At 37.7% G+C, this 20,397-nt stretch overlaps 1 protein-coding gene and 1 pseudogene across 1 annotated transcript; both read left to right on the top strand.

The window, feature by feature from the left end:
- The first annotated feature begins 3,914 nt into the window (after positions 1-3,914).
- LOC128599293 (myogenesis-regulating glycosidase-like) lies at positions 3,915-6,042 on the top strand (annotated as a pseudogene).
- A 6,691-nt stretch (positions 6,043-12,733) lies between these two features.
- Positions 12,734-18,868, top strand: LOC128599254 (heat shock factor protein 5-like). Its single transcript, XM_053610759.1, has 7 exons — positions 12,734-12,752; positions 13,071-13,186; positions 14,081-14,581; positions 15,122-15,235; positions 16,308-16,399; positions 16,603-16,740; positions 18,414-18,868. Exons 3-7 carry the CDS (start codon positions 14,086-14,088, stop codon positions 18,459-18,461), a joined length of 888 nt encoding a protein of 295 aa, XP_053466734.1. The 5' UTR covers positions 12,734-12,752; positions 13,071-13,186; positions 14,081-14,085; the 3' UTR covers positions 18,462-18,868.
- The last annotated feature ends 1,529 nt before the right edge of the window (positions 18,869-20,397 follow it).

Here is a 20,397-nt window from a genome sequence, read left to right on the forward strand (position 1 = left end):
AACAGGCTTACCCACAAAGTAAATACCACTAACCATGTTTAAATGATTATATATTTATCATTTGGTATATCTCTTAATGAGTATTTTTTGTTTATGAAGATATGTGTATGTTTGCCGTAAATATATGATATATTTCTGGCCCTAATAAGTCAGCTGGTACTAGGTGCTAGGACTAATGACAGTTACACAGAGAGATAGTAAACAGCTGTTTCTCACAGTCTAACTTACACGAGATCTTTAATATATAAACAGAGATGAGTTCTCACATAAATATTAAGTGATGACTCTACAAGTAAAGTTTGTGTTAATGGCGATTTCTTTAATGGTTACAGCTGTGTTTTGGCCGGTTGCGGAGGCTGGAGAGACTTTTCTTTATTATTTAGCACTAACTGAGTGTTTATACAGCGGTATAAGTCAGAGATATTAACTGGTGTGAAATGGTTGTTGTTGTTGTTGTTGTTGTTGTTGTTGTTGTTGTCTCCTTCCTCTGTCGTTAAAATGTCTGAAACAAAAATAAAACCTGGATAAGTCTGCATTTGCATTGTAGGCCTTGCACAATGCACATTTAGGATATTTTGACACAGATCTGATTTTTCCCCCCTTCTCCAGTCTGTTTACATGTAAAACCTGACCCATATCTGATTAACGTGTTTACATCAATCTCCTGACAAAATGCACTCTGGTGAAAACAGCAACTTTGTACCACTGTGATCATTGTGGTTGAACATGACGACTAAAGTAGAACAGATTATTTTCTCAGAGTTTCTTCAAAATGTGTGTGAAGAGTTTAGAATATCATGCAAGTAGCCTAATGATACAAAGAAAGATAAAGACCCTTTATTGCTTATCTGGCGAGGACCACGTGACTTCTGTTCACCTCAATCTCATGAGAATTGTGTTTGAAACCAGGATGTCAGGAGTCAACACCTTGGATGATGGAGAATAGACAGGTAGATGGTTATTGTGGTCTCTTATGGCCTTAAGATGTTTCATTTTACATTGGTGTAGGACCCAGGACCATATCCTTGGTCTGCCATGGCCTGAGAAATGTCTTCATAGACAGCCTGGTTTCTGTAACTACTCTTGAATTGTTATTGTTTTTGAAAGGTTGGGTCAGCTCACAGATTGATAAGACAGTTTATTTCATCTGGACTACACTGACTATCCACAGTCCACCTCTCATGATCTGTTATAGCCATTTTGGCATTTTATTGTGGAGTTGGAATTTGGGGTTGTTTTGATCTGTTTGTTTGGGATTGTCTGTCTTGTATTGATTGTTTATGATTGGTTTGTGAGGTTTGGTGGTGTGTTTGCTCCTGGTTCGTGGGTCACGTGTAGTGTGGGAGGTGTATATGACATGGGTTAACCGTCTGACACGGGCGGACGGAAATAGAGAGCTGGGAAGCACACCTTTTTTGACCTCCTGCATGCCAATTCATAAGTAGTTTTACGTTAAATTCAATAGTAAGGTTTAATTTCAATAAGTTTTTCATTCATCATTTGTTTCTGTCAAGAGAATTAAAGGACTTTTTATCAACGGTATGCGAGAGAGTGCGTTAATCCAACCCTGGTTCTCACGTTTCCCCCGGCATCGAACAAATCGCCGACACATGATCCATATGTGTTTGTGTACCAAATGATTCGTTTTGGCTGATTCATCAAAAATTGCCAGCATTACAATGCCAATTAAATTCAGAATGAAAAGGATTTGAGCATTTAGATGCGAGCCAAATGACCAGATATCTTTTGTGTTTCAGATTTAGAGCCTCATTTGATTGTGGCTTGTAATGGATATGGAGAAAATCCCGTCCGAGCTGTTTATATGTATAAGTATACGTGAGCCCCTCTGGTATTTTACGATCGCAGAAATTAAGAAATTTGGGCCAAGATGTGTGACGTCATCACAACGTGCATTTGGTCAAAGTCGTCTTCAATTCATGTGCTTCGAACATGAGTACAGCTGAAAGGTCTTCTTTACCAAGAAGCATCACTGCGGAAGACCGGGCAGAACAATTTCGTCCAATTGCAGTTTTGCCAAGTCAAATAGTTGCATCGCAAATTTCCATCTCTGCAAGTTGCATTGCAAATTTTTAAACAAGTTGCAGCAAAATCAAGCATTTTTGGCCACAACAATTGCACAAAAAAAAGCCTCAGTGATAAACCTGTATATGCACTGATTAGCTGTTTCGTTGCTTTATCCCACAGAGACAGCAGATGTTTCTTGCAACTATCAAGTTATCGTTCAGTCTCCTCCTCACCATAATAGTGTTGTCTACTTAGCCTTAAGATTAACCTACCCATACCTCAACCATGACCCTGACTGCTAATACACTTTTCATGTGACTTGTGTTGATTTTAATCACAACTTGTGTCCAGAAATGAACTGTACAAATAGATCATTTCACTATGAAGTGTTTGCTTGTTAGTTGTAATGTCTATGGGTTGTTGCAGTGTCTCAAATTTCCTTTGTTTATGCTACGACACAAGCCCATATATAAACACCGTTTATCTTGGTCTCGAATGAGCGGTTTCAAAAATAAGGACCCTTGTGGCTGGATAACTTGCTGACACAAGCATTTTCTTTGCTAAGTAGCTTGAAAGTGGTGAAAACTCCTCCCATTACTGCCCAGTAAACGTACCACAAATCCACATGTACTTTATTTAAGGCTCTATAATGACCCGTTAACATTGAGAGCAGTTTCTGAAGCAGTTTCTCAGCGAACTTTCAGTCTGCATGAGAGTGTTTTGTGTCACGGGTCTATAAAATCAATGAGGCTCCATCATGGGACTGTGTTAGAAACAATTGGGCTCAAGTCATGCCCCAAAGTCCATTCTGCCACTATAAAGCATTTGTAAATAAAGCTTTAGACCTGGTCAGGAGTTTCCTTCTACGTATTTGATTTAAAGTGTTTCACTTAAAATGATGTCAAGTTTTTTTTTATGTTAAAATGATCTATGGTTTTGAACAGTATGTAAGGATATAAAACACAACTAGGCATGCTGTTATAGGAAAATAATCCATGACGATGTGGTGTGATGCAGAGGTACTGTTACCACCTGATGTGTATTTTTTCCCCCTATACTATAACAGCAGTTTTATTCTTTTTATACCACAGCAGTTTGCCAGCAACTACAATTCTTAATAAATATTAAATGATAAATATAATAATAAATATAATAAATGTAATATAATATAATATAATATAATAAATATATAAAATTTAATATAATAATAAATATATAATAAATAAATAAAATAAATATTACATTTCTCCTTACAGAAAGCTTCACCATATTAGTGATATGTTTTTTTCTTTGTTAAATAGCGTGTTATTATAATGTGTTTATTATTAGGTTTATATTCTCTAGTGTGTATACCTTACGAGTCTTTGTGAATGTGGTGTTATAGAAACGATTGGTATGTTATAGCAAGTACATGAATATATACTTATTTTAATTACATTTGGCACTACTATCAGAGTTGCTGTTATTTATGTCATTAATACATATTTACTAAGAAGTAAACATTACATTAAACATTACATTAATATTTACTAATGAGTAAATATTAGCTTTCTGCTTTGTTTAATGTCCATTTCTTGTCTCTTCCTGAAATGCACTGATTTCTGAATGTGAAACAGAAAGTTGTTTGCAAGTAATGTGAAGTACATGCATGCACATCCACTCAGACAGATGAAGAAAAGCTTTTTAGTGAATGCACAGAGTGTCTCCTGGAGATTGCAAGGATTACCAAATTATACCAGGGACAGTTGGGGATATTGGCCTTAGTGGCATGCGCGAATACACACCACCAAAGAAAAGAATGGATCGGGGTGGACATTGACTGATCGCGTCAAGCTTGTTTGGGGTAAGTGCTAGTCATTGCAGCTGTGGTAGCTTGGTGCTATTATTCCATGTCTCTCCGCAAGGCAGATCTGCTGAAGACTGAACTGCTAGACCCCAACAAAGATGGCTTTTTCACTCGCAAACCAAACTGGAGCCATCATCTTCCGAATGGCATTCAGGTACGTGACCCCATTTGGTACTAGCTCTGACTGAAGTGTGGGTACAGCACAATGGTGATTATACGAATGCTAATAATCCACCCTGAATGCTAATAACAAAAATAGAATGTATATTCTTTTACATATTTGAGTACAGTCTGTATGTTTAGAATAAGTTGAGTCCTTAAGTCATGGTGATCCTTTTTTTTTTTCTTTCTTGCTTATCTCTGGTCAGGTTCCCTTGATCTGAACTCTTGCTCCAAGGAAGGTACAATTCTTAGTTACAGCCAATCCAGTGGAGGAAAGCTTAATTTCTTCACTGAAACTGTGAGACCCAAGGACACAGTGATGTGTTACCGTGTGCGCTGGGAGGAGCTTGATGTGTACCGTGCTGTAGAACATGCCATGGCCTATAATGGCAATCACTGGTATGGTGGGACAGAGTCCAGGCCCCAGCACTGGCCAATTGTTTTTGTGGGAATCCAGGAACCCAAACCTTTAATTACTAGTGATATCAGTTTGATTCAGCAAGACTTTGGGGGCATCCTGGAGTGCTACTGGCTCTCCTCCAGTGCAACTGCTATCAAAATCAATGACTCAGTCCCTTTTCACGTGGGATGAGAACAGCAAGATGCTGTGATTCCAGGCAAGGTATGACAACAGTCCATATAAGCCTGACCCTGCACTGCCGGTCCATGCTGAATTGAGCTACCGTGTTTGTGTTGGGTACGATGTTACTTCCATGCATACATACATGGTTCATTGTTATTTTAACAAATCCAATAAAGTCCCTTCAGAGGCTGTTTTTAGATTTGGTCCACATGGGCCTTGCACAAGACTGACGTGAATCAAGAGAAGCTACTGGCCTATGCATCTGAGATTCAAGCACATGGCTTTAACTGCTAACATCTGGAGCTGGATGATCGATATACGACAGGCTATAGAGAGTTCGAGTTTGATCCAGTCAAGTTCCCTAATGCAACTCATATGTTCCAGAAACTTAGAAATGATAGGTTTGAAGTCACCCTCTGGACCCATCCCTTTGTCAACTACAACTCCACTAACTTTGGAGTTGGAGTGGAAAGAGGGCTTTTTGTGCAAGAACCTACTGGCAAGTTACCTGCCTTGATCCGGTGGTGGAATGGTATCGGTGGTATTTTGGATTTCACCAATCCAGAAACCTGTGAGTGGTATGCCTCACACCTCTGTGCTTTAAAGAACAAATATGCGATTGCTTCCTTTAAGTTTGATGCTGGGGAGACCAGCTACCTTCCCTTGCAATTCAGAACCTTCATGCCCCTGTATGATCCCAGCATATTCACTCGCCACTACAACGAGATGGCAATCCCCTTCAACGACTGTTCAACAACATCCCTAGTGTGCTAACTGTCACCAAACTGGGTTACCAGTTTGCTATTCCGGACTTGATCGGTGGAAACACTTATTCAAACTGCACTGAAGGAAGTCAGGGACTCCTTGACCAGGAGCTCTACATCCGCTGGCTGGAACTGTTGGCATTCATGCCAGCATTCATGGAGTTCTCAATCCCACCATGGCTGTATGACGATGAGGTTGTAGAGATTGCTAGGAAGTTTACAAAGCTTCATGAGACCCTGGTGGTTCCTCGAGTGCTCAAACTTGCTGGGGAAGTGTTAGACACTGGAGATCCTATCATTCACCCTCTGTGATGGATTGCTACAGATGAAGCTGCCTACAAGATTGATTCACAGTTTCTCATAAGGGACGACCTTATGGTAACACCAGTTCTTGAGCCAGTGAAGCAGGAGAGAGATATTTATCTCCCAGCTGGCAGATGGAGGAGCTACAAGGGCGAACATTTTGACCAAGGGCCGATACATCTTATTGACTACCCTGTGGACTTGGATGAGATTGCCTACTTTGTGTGGATATGAACTTAAAAGGGAAGTGTTTGCACACAACAGACCCAAATATCTATTGCAATTCCACTGAACAAGCATTCATGCATAGTTTGTTTTTTCTCACGTCTATGTGCCTTGTAATTGGTATGAGACTGTAACCAGCATATGCAATATTATATTTGATTGTTTTCTACTGGTTAACACATTTTGTACATTGTGTACCTCATTCCTTGTAAACAAATGTTTAGAAATGGAGGCAGGGAATGTTGAAAGTACCATTTCTGGTTTTACCTGTTTAGAGAAATACATGCATTGCCTTTTGTCCTTTTAAAGCTGATGTTGTATCACATACTCCCAATGTTTTAACTGGATATTAGAAAGGAAGCTATAAAATGGAGAGGGATAAATTCCATTATCACAGGAAAAGTGAATGTTGTAGTGAGACACTGGGAGCATATTACTACCTGGTTTGACAAAAAGCATAAAAGGAAACTTTGGACCTCAGTTAATTGGAAACAGAAGTGAATTTTGAAGTCTGTTCTCTTTAGTACTCTTGAAAATGCTCAAAAACTACTGACAATGCCATATGGAAGGCGACTATTCTGAAATTGCTATAAAGACACATGATTTTTGTGAGTATTTTTTTTCCTCCCCTGATGGTCATTAATTTTGGGAGTTATTATTTTTATGTTGTATTGTGTGCTTTTTGATTATTTTGTTTTGTTTGATGGTTTATTTTTTATTTCATTTTTTTGCTTCATCAATTTAAGATGGCAATAAGGGCAATAAGATTTGTAAATTTAATTTATTTATAATAAATCTGAAGTGGCTTGAAATTTAAAAAAAAAAAAAAAAAAAAAGGGAGGGGGAGGAATTGATTTTTTTTTGTCTGTCTGTATTCCACTTATACTGTGAATTACATTCCTTTCCAGATTATTTAAACAGCAAAAGATAATCAAACCATTAGATGTAACTAAATGTAATACCAGCCTTCCTTTGTGAGATTGAAAATGGAAAATTGTCAAGTTTATTTATTGTTGATTGGTTTGAAATAAACCTACTTTTCAAGGCCATGCTTATTTATTTATTTATTTATTTATTTATTTATTTTAAATAATTGGTCATGATGAGGCACAGTGGTATAGCTGGTAATGTTGGTGCCTCACAACTTCAGGGTTCATGGTCTGATCCTGTGCTTGGGGTCTATTCCTGCTTGTAGCTTGGTGTTCCCAGAATAGACTCCACCATGACACTGTCAAGAATAAAGTCAACTTGTTCTATGTGAAGTATTCTCTTCTGTTCCAGAGTTCATGTGTATTAGTTCCAGATTTTAGACAGACCCTATGACATGGTTCCCCATTTTGTATGCAGCAGGTAACAGTGTGTCATAAGGTGTTACTGCAATTACTGATGGGACTCCTACGGCCAAAATAAAGGCAACCGAAGGCAGGATTGCTCAGCCACTGAGCATTCCTCCAAGCATGAAGGTGATGGATTAAATCAAAAAGATTAATGAGGGAATCTGTAATGAAACGGAAGTGTCTACAGGAAAATGTGTTTGAAATTGTTGAGGTATAAATCCACCTCACATTCCTCTCTCACTCTCTAAAGTGGATAATCTGCTAGAGAATCTGGCCCAATCATAATATTTATACAACAAAAGATCCTCAATTCTGGCATTTACATGTGCACCAGAAAGCTATGCAGTCATAAAATGGGAATAGGGGTAGACCAAAAGGAGATCACCATCCTGCTTAAGATGATTACTAGAACTTTAAATTATGAGGAGCTCAGCCCCCAGAGGCCTCACAAGCTGTCTAAAATGCCCTAAAATAGTTTCATATTGATGTATATCAGGACTGACTGATGTCTAACAACAAAAGTGAAATTATCAAGTGAATTCATTGGATATCTCGCCTCCACATGCTATTTTTTTTAAATCAGATTTTAAAAATATTTTAAAAAGATTTTTTTTTACAAACAGTTACTTGATAGGAAAGGTCTGCTCAGCCACCACTTTCCCTCACACCTTTGTGTGTTCTCTTTTAACAGCCAAATGTTGATAACAGTCCCCTTGGGCTTGACAAAATGGCTTAATAAATAAAATATTTTATATTATAATGGCACAAAATATGTGCCTTGGTGGCTGGCAGTATACCTTGACAGGCCTTTCAAGTGTAACCTTGTGTGGGAAACATTGCTAGTAGTTTTGTATGCTTACAGGACATAAGTACATGAATCAAATTATTTCTTATGTTAATACTGAAAAGGTATTACAGTCTACAGATTACAATATAAACTCATTTACCAATAACCTACTTTTAAATGTGGACTACTTGCTCAAAGCTGTCACCCTGCCTTACTGTCCTCAGCCTCACTGCTTGACCTGTCTAAAATATACAAGAGGAATGAAAGACAAACCATTAATACTTGATTACAAAACAAGGAAACATATAAATGGCCAACTCTTATTTTGAGAACATAAAATCTGTTGTCTAAACATGACACTTTGGCTATTATCTTGTATAGTATTTTTGAGCACTTCTATAAAAGGGCAAGACTGTAACCATTTAAGCCTTTAACAACATAACTGCATATGGTATTCACTCCCTAGATATGATAGCTTTATAAGATCCATGACTGAATCAGTCCGTTCATACTACGAGCATGTGATTTGCCATTGCTTGAATTATCCAAAACAAATAGCTTGATTTTGTTGGCTTAGACTTTATTTTGTGTCATATTTACTTTTGCATTGGTAGCCACCATTCTCTCATCATCTGCCAACTCCCTTCTAGGGTTGTAATGAGCTTGGCAGGCAATGCAAATGCCATCAAGCAGAGGCCTGATTCTGAATGTCCCGTCTCGTAATATAAGGAGATTAGGACGGATGCAAATGCAGTTTAACAGTTTTATTAAAGAGAGACACAGGCAGGTAAATCCAAAACGTAATCCAAAACATGCAAAGGTTAGGCGATCGGCAAATAGGCATAAACGGGGCAAAGCAGGAATCAAGGTTGTGGTCATGGAAAACAGGGTCAAGAAACAAAACAAGAAACATAGACTATGACTAGGGACTGGGAGCGGAAAACCAGCGTGAACTTAATGCACTAATCTAACATGAAACATAACATGGACAAATGACTTTCTCTAACGAATTAATCTATCTAATGTATTGTATTGTATCTAATACTCCGCACCGTGTGCTGGGAGGCACGCGGTATATATACAAACATAATCAGCGTTATAATTGCTGACGACTGACACCAATCTAGACACACGCGAAACAATAGCCAATGACAGAACAGGGAGGAGACATAACAGAAACATAACAGAAGCATATGTCCATAGTAAACAATGTCATGGTTGTCAACATACGAAGAGCGGGTGCTCACACACCTTGCTCGTGCACGCGCACCCACGTGCTCTCCAGCGCATTGCTTAAAGGGGAAACCGCGACACTGAACAGCTTGTCATTTTCTGGAGTTCCCGTCTTTTTGTTATTTTCAACATCCTCTTCTGGATCACTGAGGTGCAAGTTCCAAATAAAGTCATTTATAAAAATAAATTTTCATAAGAAGTTTGTTTTACCTTGTGTCAGCTTTTTGTCTTCTTCGTAGTCTGGTAGTCTCCACACTCTTCAGATCCGATGAAAAATTTCCAAATTCATCATCTTCGAGTTGAGAACAAGCTCGGTGTCTTGATGTTTATTCAATGTTCTCTTTATTTTTGAAAATGGCAAAGATATTCCAATAAATGCAACAACTGTCCTTTGCCGGTTTAATGAAAACAAACCTGAGAGTTTCATATTAAATCTGATTTATTATATTTCTGTTTCTTCATGGTCTAGCAACAACAACAAGAACATCAACAACAAAAACAACAACAACAAGAAAGAAAACAATGGTAAGTAAAATCAGTTATTGGTTTTATGGCAGTTGGTAGACCAGCTTATGATGCATTACTGCCACCTACTGAGCTTTATGAATTATAATTTAAATGTATAATATCAAAATTATTCAATATTATATAACTCTAAAGAGTCTAAGGACTGAAAAATGCTTTTCCGTACTATACTTATTCCTGAATTATGTAGGTCCTTTAGTGTAAAGCCATTATATCTCTTTTGTTCCAGTGTATCTTCATATCTTTGTGTGATATACTGTATGCTTCACAGTGTAATATTTATTGACCTACATCTTATATTTACCTGAAGACCACCCTGACACTTCATGAAAGGGTTAAATACAATAAAAGTTCAATGTAAAAATAAAAGTTTTTAAATCGCATTTTCTTATCAATCAGAATTCCAGTAGCTGTTGATGAGTGGTTAGAAAGTATGTTTTAGCCAGTTTTTATTGTTTCTATTTTCCAGTGAGAGGCTGTTTATGAGTAATAAAAATAGAGTTTGAAACAATTTTGGACGTTTTCTCCCACTTGAACTTGAACCAGGCGAGTTCAGGGAACATTTTTTCGTCTGTTCATTTTAACTGTGAAAAATATTGTTTGAAACCATTTAGGATATTTTCTCCTGCTCGAATCCCTGCCAGATGAGTTCAGGAGACATTTTTTTGTCTGTCAATTTTTATTGTTTTTTTCCCCCAATCCAGGTGCTGTTTGTGAGTAGTAAAAAAACAAACCCCATTGTTTTCAGCTTTTAACTAGCTAGTTAATGCGCGCGGTGGACACGATCCCATTTTTTCGTTTGATCATTTTTAACAGTGAAAAACATTGTTTAAAAACAATTTTGGGTGTTTTCTCCCGCTTGAACCCCTACCCAGTGAGTTCAGCGGACATTTTTTCATCAATCTGTTTCTTTCTCTGTTGGGATGTAACTGACAAGGACTCGTACAGTCAAACTCCAGTGGGGATCCTCTGCTTCAATCAGAAAGTCCTCAGCTAAACCCATTCAAAGTGAGCATCGTCTTGAAGGGAGTTTGGTGATGGATGAACTGGCCGACCTGCCTCAGGCCTTCTGTGTTCTTTTCGGATTGATTTATGCCCTGTACTTGACCAATCCTAAGTGTATGAAAAACAGTTTCCACTTTATTCAGCAGGTAATGCTCAACCTGGGAGGTAAGCTGCTCCCGAAATTCAATCTTTGAAAAATCAACTAACAGTAAAACGGGCCTCCCAATTGTTCTACTACTGTTCCACTAGCAAGTGGTTCATTTGTAATGTTGAAGTGGATCTTTTATGATATTGGCTCTGATTTTGTGTTTTGATTAAATTCTTATTTGCAATGTTCCATCCATCCATCCATCCATCCATCTTCTACCGCTTACTCCTTCTTCAGGGTCGCGGGGGAACCTGGAGCCTATCCCAGGGAGCATCGGGCACAAGGCGGGGTACACCCTGGAGAGGGTGCCAGTCTGCAATGTTCCTATTTTAGAGAAATTTTAAATTTATTTTATTTATATATACAGTGGTAAAATACTGATGTCTAGTGAACATTTCATGTGAATAGTCTCATTTGAAATATATTTACTGAAACAAATATTGATGCATCTAATACTTATTTCCCTCTCTGTATGTGTGTGTGTGTTATATTATATTATATTATATTATATTATATATATATATAAATATATATATATATATTTCAGCTACAATGCCAAAAAGAGAAACTTTGTAACGTTGCACTTTTAGAATAACATGTTTACGGACAAGTTTCCTCACACCGATAGTTCAGAAGACCAAATCTTTAGGAAGTAAAAATTTGGCAAATAATTTCACAGAATTTTCTTGACTGTGTGTATTGTATTTTCAAATGAAAATATTTCAGTTGAAATAAAACAATTTTTTTTTACTTTTGGTATTTGCTTGCTTTTTATGTAATTTAATGAATTTAAAGTATACTTAATTTAACTTAAGATACTAAGTTGAATACTTGGACAGAGCAATTGATATTACAAATGATTTAGAGTTAAATCAACTTGGAATTTAGTGCATTGAACTTAAAAATAATTGTTGGAAGGGCTGAAATGTTTAAGTTAAGTTCACTTAAGTTATCGAGTAAACATTACTTAATTTTTTTAAGGCAACCACTTTCCTCAAGTTTTTAAGTACAATCAACTTATCTGGGTTTACAGTGTGGTTCAAACAGCCTTCTCCGTAGTTCACTCACATAAATGTGATATTAGGACCAAGATATGCACACCCTGTACATACCATAGCATGTGATTTTATATATATATATATATATATATATATATATATATATATATATATATATATATATATATATACAGCTTCTGTAACTTTCAAAATTTTAATCAATTTAACATGCTACATGTAATACTTCTCTCTCGATGTAATACACGCATTTCTTATATCATTGACTATGTTTACATGGACAGCAGTAATCTAATTATTGACCTTACTCTGAGTAAGACAATATTGTGATTAAGAATACTCAATTCATGGACCTGTTTTACATGTTATAGAAAATAGATTGATTAAAAGCACATGTCATTATGTCACCGCGCCACGCCGCTCGACTTCCCTCCAGAATTTCACGTATCGACATACAGTTCGTCTTTGTTATGGTACCGTATACAGTTTTGGCTGTTTTTATTTAATTTTTTACGAACGATTTAAGTGCAGTTAATTATTTGTCATGCTGTACGTGCAAATAAATGACCGCTTGAAGGCGTGGGCTGCGTCCCAAACCATGTACTTACCGTCTATATAGTAACCGAGATACATGTATTTCTCCAACTAAAGGCCTATAGTAGGCAAGTACGCGGTTTGGGACGCAGCCGTGCGCTCTTGTTTGCCATAAAACGGTTGAGCACTGTCGTCTGCGTACGTGTCCTGTCGCAAAATGCGGTGAAAACTCTCACATGATGTTAATAGTGTGATTAAGGTGTGTACATGTCTGTAATACACGTCGATAATGCGACTAAATAAGGAGTACTCCACATGTCTTAATTCGAGTTGTGTTTACTTCTAGTATGACTTTAATCGGATTAAGGTAATTAAAAATTGCTGTTTACATGGTAGTTTCTTAATCAGAGTATTGTCTTAATCGGGTTAATAGTGGATTATTGTTGTCCATGTAAACGCACTGATTGACTCCCTTCCATACAGACAGCAATACACGATGACAGCAATACACGATGACAGCAATGACCTATGACATAAAATTCTAAATTCTAAATTTGTTTTGATTCAAACCGGTCAGTGGTGAGGCCATTGTTGTACAGAAAACCTGAGAAGACGCACACAGCCCAACCAGGAGATCAAATTGTCGTGGAAATTAGCAAGGAAACACTCGCAGACCTCTGAAGTCCTCTGAAGGTAAAAAGGTTTATTACAAAAAGATGGTTAAAACAGGATAGAATAAAGCAGGATAGAATAATGAGAGCGCTCTGAAGGGCTTGTGCTGAACCACTACTATAGATATGAAACGCAGAGCATGACATACTTTTGTGTACCCATAAGAAGCGGGTTGAGGCAGTTCAAACAGGCTTTGTTTCAGGGTCTTAGAAGATGTGCAGATGAACCTTGAACAGAAGAACATGTTTGTGTCTCTGTATAGCAGATAAACATTCTGTACCGATCTAAGTGACATGACATGGCCTTCTTAGACATTATCAGTTTGCCACTGCTGACCTAAACGTTCACCGTTTCTCCTACAAAACATGCCGAATAGCGTTGTCACTATTTTATGATACACGTTAACACGCACCAAGACTTTACTTTGGGATTGAATGACGTCACAGGCATGGGTTACTCTGATTGGATAAATCCACCCGAGCTCATTGAATATTCATGAATTTGTCCGGCGCCTCCACCTGCCCAGTCTCCTGAATTTAAATGCTCGAGTCTGGTGCATGCGCGTAACTGTTCCTGACCAGTTTTAACAGCTCTGAGAAGCGATAAGGGATCAGAGAACTATCAAAAGGGATCACATAGCAGGTGTATGTGCTCATATATAAGAAATATTTCACACGTGATCATGTAGCTCTTAGAAATTACTTTGGGTCTGTTTTTGTTTGATTATTTAGGCTACGGCCAGGATGCTTGACAACTCTAACGGTCAATTTTGATAACATTAATGCTATAGCTTGTTATTGTTAGTGATTTTCAGCTGTTACTGAAGATGAATGTGTTATGTGTTAGCTAGCCACCTACTATCTAGTTAGTGCTAGAGAGTAATTGTTACATTCAGTCTCCTTTTTTTTCACCTAGTTGGTATGGAAATCGATGAAACAACTTTTGTCACCTTCATCAACCCCAATTACTTCCCTGGCAAGTTGTGGCGTTTGGTGAACGATCCTAAGATTCGCTCAATTTGTTGGAACGCCAGCGGGGAAGGAATACTCATCCATCAGCTACCCTTCGAAGCTGAAGTGCTATTGTCCCAACCTAGGCATTTGTCTGAGTACTTCAGAACGACTGACTTCATCAGTTTTGTTCGCCAGCTGAACCTGTACGGCTTCAGAAAAAAATGCACAGACCGTGACGTCTCAGACAAGCATCCCAACATCTCATCCATTAAAGCCCAACTGCACCACTTTTACAACCCGTACTTCAAACGGGATAAGCCTGAGCTTCTGCTCAAACTAAAGCGACTCACGCGTCTCAACAAGGCCAAGCTTGCCGGGATAGAGGTGACCAGCAGGAAGTCAAAACATTTCCATGATGTGATGCTGAATTCGCCACAGGAAACCTCTGCCTTAATGAAAACAGGTTGGTAGTGTTTCAACAAGCAGATAAAAAGAATAGACAGAATATATTCATTCATTCATTTCAGTAACAACTTTAACCTAGTCAGGTTCATGATGGATCCAAGGCCTATCATGAGAAAACTGGGCATCCTGAATGGGACACCAGTCCATTGCAAAGCACCGTTTCACACACACATTCACACACTCGTTCACACATAGTGCCAATTTACCATAAACACTCCATTTATAACCTGGAGCCTGGAAGAAACCCACCTCAACCCTAGTCCACAGGTTTCTCCGCCACTGTGTGAATTATTTAAATCTGGAAACATTTGAGTCCATGTCCTTTGAAAGACTGGATAGAGAAATCCATTAGCCTTAAAAAAAAAAAAAAAAAAGATTATGCATACATAGGAATGTTTAGAAAAAAGAGAAAATAGACAAATATAATGAGAAAGGGTAAGTCATTTTGCTAGTACAGTGCCAGCTAGATAACTTTGTGGCCTCGGTCATCATCTGTTGTTTTAGTTTATTAATACTTGACTTGTCTCTATCTGTTCAGGTTCAGTCTTGCTTGGACGTCAGGGCACTCCTTACCACCATCCCTGTAATGGCCCTCAGCAGGAGAAGAGGTTCAACACACCTCATCACTCACAGTACGGGTTTTACACACCAGGTGATGATTTAATACATTTTGTCCCCTTTATAATACTTGTGAGCTCAGCCTTAATTAGTATAAGCATTCGATTTGCACGCTAAATACAGTAGTATAGTGCATTATTCTGACGTGTAGTTTAATTGTTTGCAATTTAGGATGGAGCCCAGTCCATTGTTTCACAATTTCAGTGTTGGCGTTTCTATCTATCTATCTATCTATCTATCTATATTTTGTCCCAAATATCCACTTTTAATAGATAAAAATTAAGATAACCGATATCAGTCAATGTAATTCTATGTTTTGATATTAAACCTTCAGTGCATAATTCAGATATTCAGAGTCTTCTAATGAGTCTTTCTAACAACTGTTATATGTTTAATGCCTGAACAACGTAGTTCTAAAGTTAGAATAGAAAATAAATGCTGTAAAAAAATAATAATAAAAGCACACAACATGCGCATGCCGGATTTAAATATCTATTAACAGCTAATAATATCTATCTAGCAACTAATATTTTACTTGAATGTGTCCCCTTTCACCAGCTCAAACTTCTCAGCATTAAATTAAAAGGGCTGTGGGAGTGTACATGAGTGGGGTATCAACACCATTACAGTCCATTTTCAGAACATGATTGTCCTTCATGTCATTAGTCTGTACCTATAAGCAGGAAGTCCCACAATGCCTTGCATAAACTCTTTTTTTAACATTAATTGAGTGATTATTACCCCGTGGTGCTTGGCAATGTGGTGGGCTTAAAAAAAAAAAACATATTCTGTTGCTTTATGCAGCAGATGCAGGCACAGCTTAATGCATTGTTGTTGTTTTAGTGTGGCTTATTCATGGTTTATCATTTTACATATCTTCCAGGTTATTTGTACAACTCAGGAATAAAACAAATTGACTTTTTCACCATTAAATATTGACATTTCAACATGTTATTTAATACAGTAGGCAAAGAATGAACAAAAACTGTGTGCAGAGGGGCTGCAGGAGCTGTAATATCATTCCTAAATAATCTATCTTAGTGATGTGTTGTTTTTCTTACCAAGAAATGAATCATTTATTAACCTTCAATGTTTCCCACCCCCAGTGTATCAGTGCCGTAGCCCAGACTTCTTGGATTCAAAAGTGCCAAGCTTTCAACAACCAGCTGCTTCCTACTCTCCTTGTGGCTATTACCCTGTGAGAACTGAGAACCCTTTTTAAGTTTATGTACTGTTCTGATCACTAAAAATGGCTAGTGCCGTTATTTTAGCCAGTGTAGGCATGTTAAGGTTTGATGGTACATGTTGCAGTATGAAGGGAATGCTGGGAGGTCAAAGAGTTAAAAGTAAAACCTTGATGTGTAAATAATATTAATATGAATTTTCCCACTCATTCCTCAGGACTACTCAGTCGGATACGCTCATCCGATTGATCAGGATCCATACTGGAAAGCAGGTGTTGTTCCAGAGTCCAGGACGAGTGACATGAAAGAGAAAGAGGAGCTGGACGATATTTTAAATCTGGTAGAAGAATTACAGGTCAGATTAGATGATTTCCCATCAAGAACAGCCCGAGTGTGTATCTGAGCTTACAGTGCAGTCAGAGCTGCCATAGTACCATAAGGTCCAATAATCGGAATCCTGGATCAAGAACTGTTTACAAGAACATCCAGTGCCCTCCACTAATATTGGCACCCTTTGTAAATATGAGCAAAGAAAGCTGTGAAAAACTGTCTTTATTGTTTAGCCTTTTGATCTTTTGTTCAGCCTTCTTTGCTTATATTTACCAAGGGTGCCAATATTAGTGGAGGGCACTGTATGTGGTTTAAATCTCACATTCTGCATATCAAACTCATCAGAAATCATACCAAATCATACCATGGGGCGGCTATGGCTCAGGTGGTAGAGCGGGTTGTCCACTAATCGTAGGGTTCGATTCCCGGCCCACATGACTCCACATACCGAAGTGTCCTTGGGCAAGACACTGAATCCCAAGTTGCTCCCGATGGCAAGTTAGCACCTTGCTTGGCAGCTCTGCTACCATTGTTGTGTGTGTGTGAATGGGTGAATGGGACACAGTGTAAAGCGCTTTGGATAAAAGCGCTATATAAGTGCGCCATTTACCATTTTACCATTTACAAATGCTAACATTTAGCATTTCTACCACACACTGTTAAGTCTTGTTGTTTTTTAATACTCAACTGTAGTGAAGCACCAAAATCTTTGGCCAGTTACTCAGGATTTTTTCATTTCTTAACCTGTTTATTTGCATAATTTATGCAATTTTGATTTGATTTTCAGGAAAACTGAATTAGGTACGGAAAAACACTGACACCATATTGTAACCATAAAATGTATGCAGTGTAAATCAGTGTGTAGCCACCATTGTTAATCCATATTATTCATTATATTCATTCCTTATTTCTGTTCTTGCACCTGTTTTAAAATAATCAGCACATGACTGAACAAAACTTTTTTTGTCATGAATTTGCAACAGAAGTTTATAGACTTGTTTGTGAGGTAATGGATTTGAGTTTATGGGTGTGTCTCAATCAGCTCCATAGTTCAGTAGTCAGGACACTGATCAGGGAGTGGATCATTTGAAGGGCTGTCTTCAAATTCGAAATCCTACCAGTGTGCACTGGGACGTTCGCTCCTTAAAAAATCCCACAATGCACCACGAAAACCAATGAGCATAGATGTTCACTATTTTCCCTTACTGAAAATGACGTCATGTTTTCAGAAGCCTCTCAGATCGAACAATGTGGCGGACGAACACTGTTGTTGTAGCTCTCAAATGATTACTTACGTTAGCGATTTTTAACTTTGACGTTCTATATATTGTTTATTTGAGTCTAACGACTTTAATGATTTTTTAAAAAATCTACTAACTAGTCTATGATCCTACTTGAAGTACCATGACAGAAAAATGAATATGACATATAATGTTAGAAAGATGTCCATCCTGCATGTTGTGGTTAAGTGCCAGTGGTGATGTTTTACAACGCGAGTACGTAGTCATGTTACCGGAAATTGAGTCATCAGTGTCCTAATGTGTAGTGAGTCAGGGTCTTTACCAGTGCCCGAGCTCATGTACACCATATAATGATTCACCACCTAGGGATCTAGGGAGCTGATTGAGACGCACCCTTCTATATGTTTTGTGTAATGTGAAACATTAATATTGTTTTCTATATATTTTATTTATTCAGGCTGAAGTTGATGCCCAGAGGTTTCTGCAGCTATCAGTCACCTATTAAGACAGCTTGAGTGGGTGTTATGAACCCGGTCTAGGTCAGGCCGCAACATACAATAAATTTTTATCACATAATTTCAACTATATTCTCAGCTCTTCTTATTTCATACTTCTTGTGATTGTCCACTCTTTTCCAGTCTCTGGCTGTATTTCAATTTTGTCAGTCTGACTCCATAAGTACATGTTTGTGCTTGCTGATAAGTGCTACTATGTACACAAGATAATTTGCAGTGCACTGGAAGCAGAGGGTACGGGCTCGCTCATCCAGGCAGAAATAAAAGAGAAGCCAGCCCTGCAGATGTGATAATTGACTCTAGCTGCTGTGGTTAGATGAGAGACAGAGAGTTAGATGAGAGACAGAAGGCCAGAAGCAATGCTGTGTGTTTCCATTGTGATCGTTGCTATAAAAATAAAAAAATTAATAAAAACTCTCCTAAGGTGGAAAAATAATCTGCCAAACAAAATGAATCAAAAAGATAGAGACTGAATGCAGTCGATACAAAAAAAATAATCATTTGTAAAATAGACATTTGATTGAATGACAGTTTATAGTTTTTATGTGTATTTTAACCATGGGGAAACCATGACAACATGATGCTAAATGGCACGACAGAGGTTGTCGGGGACATTAAACATCATCACGCCGAACAGGAAAAAACTTTGCAGATAAACTCAGGGCTCTACAGTGCGACCATTTCACTCGTATTTGTGACTGAAAAGTATTTTATGCGACTGTGAATAAATATTTATTTGCACCGGTACGAGTGACCTGTTCAGACCTGTTCAATCGGAATAAAAACTACAGGAAGTCCAAAATACATCTACACCGCGCAACAGTTACTTTCACACTGCTTTTCATCTCCTCAGTCAATCGAACAAGTGTGGAAATACTGCAAAGAAGCCATTATGATGATGAGAGTAACTCTGTACATCATCTGCTTCAACTTCCCAATCTCACAACCGCCATCTTTTATTGATCCCGCAAAATGACCTGAACTTGCACCTGCTCGTGTAGACACAGCGGCTTCGCGCGGAGTAAATTAATAATAATGCTAACGCTACAAGGTGGGTTTAATTCAAACTTCTTTACTAAATAATTCCTCACCTATCATAAGCAAGAGTAGCAACTGTTCGGTCTGTAAACATACAGAACACTGCCGCTCTCCTTCACTAACTCTAATTCACTTCATTTAAACTCATGGTTGCCAGATATCACTAGAAAAGTCTACATCAGTTTCCATGATTTGATTTATCCCCCCAAAACATAATATTATCAGCAGACGTGGACACTGTACTGGGGGAACCCATCTAAAACTGAAACAAACAAAAATAAAACTAGTAAAATGTAAAGACAGAAAATGTGCTTACTTATAAATAAATCATTTAATATATAAAAAAAAGAGATTATAATAACTTCATAAAATGAGAAATGAAATAATGTTTAATTACTATGGGTTGCATTTAATATCAATTTGACATTAAGCTTAGTTTGCTATTTCATTAGAAGGCTATTAGCCTTTTTCCTAATATGGATCATTTTTGTGTTAGTCTACTTTTAATTAGGACTCTTTATTGTTTTTAAGATATTTAAAAATAAATATTTTGCTTGTTTATTTATCAATTAACCAACAGTATTTCTCATTGCTATTATTTTAACTTAATTAACAGTGACCATGAGCAGAGAGCTTACATTTAACTGTTTATGATAGACTTCCTGATTAAAGTTTAAACAAAAAAAGATTGGTATCTGGATCGTATCGGCTGTAAAAATCCTGATCGGAGAATCAGTAATGAACACCATTAAAACTAAAGCGCTTCCCATCTGGTGGATAAATGAACTCACCCAATCACATCCTATATGAGATTATTCAGATATATACACAATATACACAGAGCGGTTCGAGAACTGACTCCAGCCCAGAACCATGACAGTGGAAAAT

Source organism: Ictalurus furcatus, chromosome 22, assembly GCF_023375685.1.
Source record: "Ictalurus furcatus strain D&B chromosome 22, Billie_1.0, whole genome shotgun sequence".
Taxonomy (NCBI): Eukaryota; Metazoa; Chordata; class Actinopteri; order Siluriformes; family Ictaluridae; genus Ictalurus; species Ictalurus furcatus.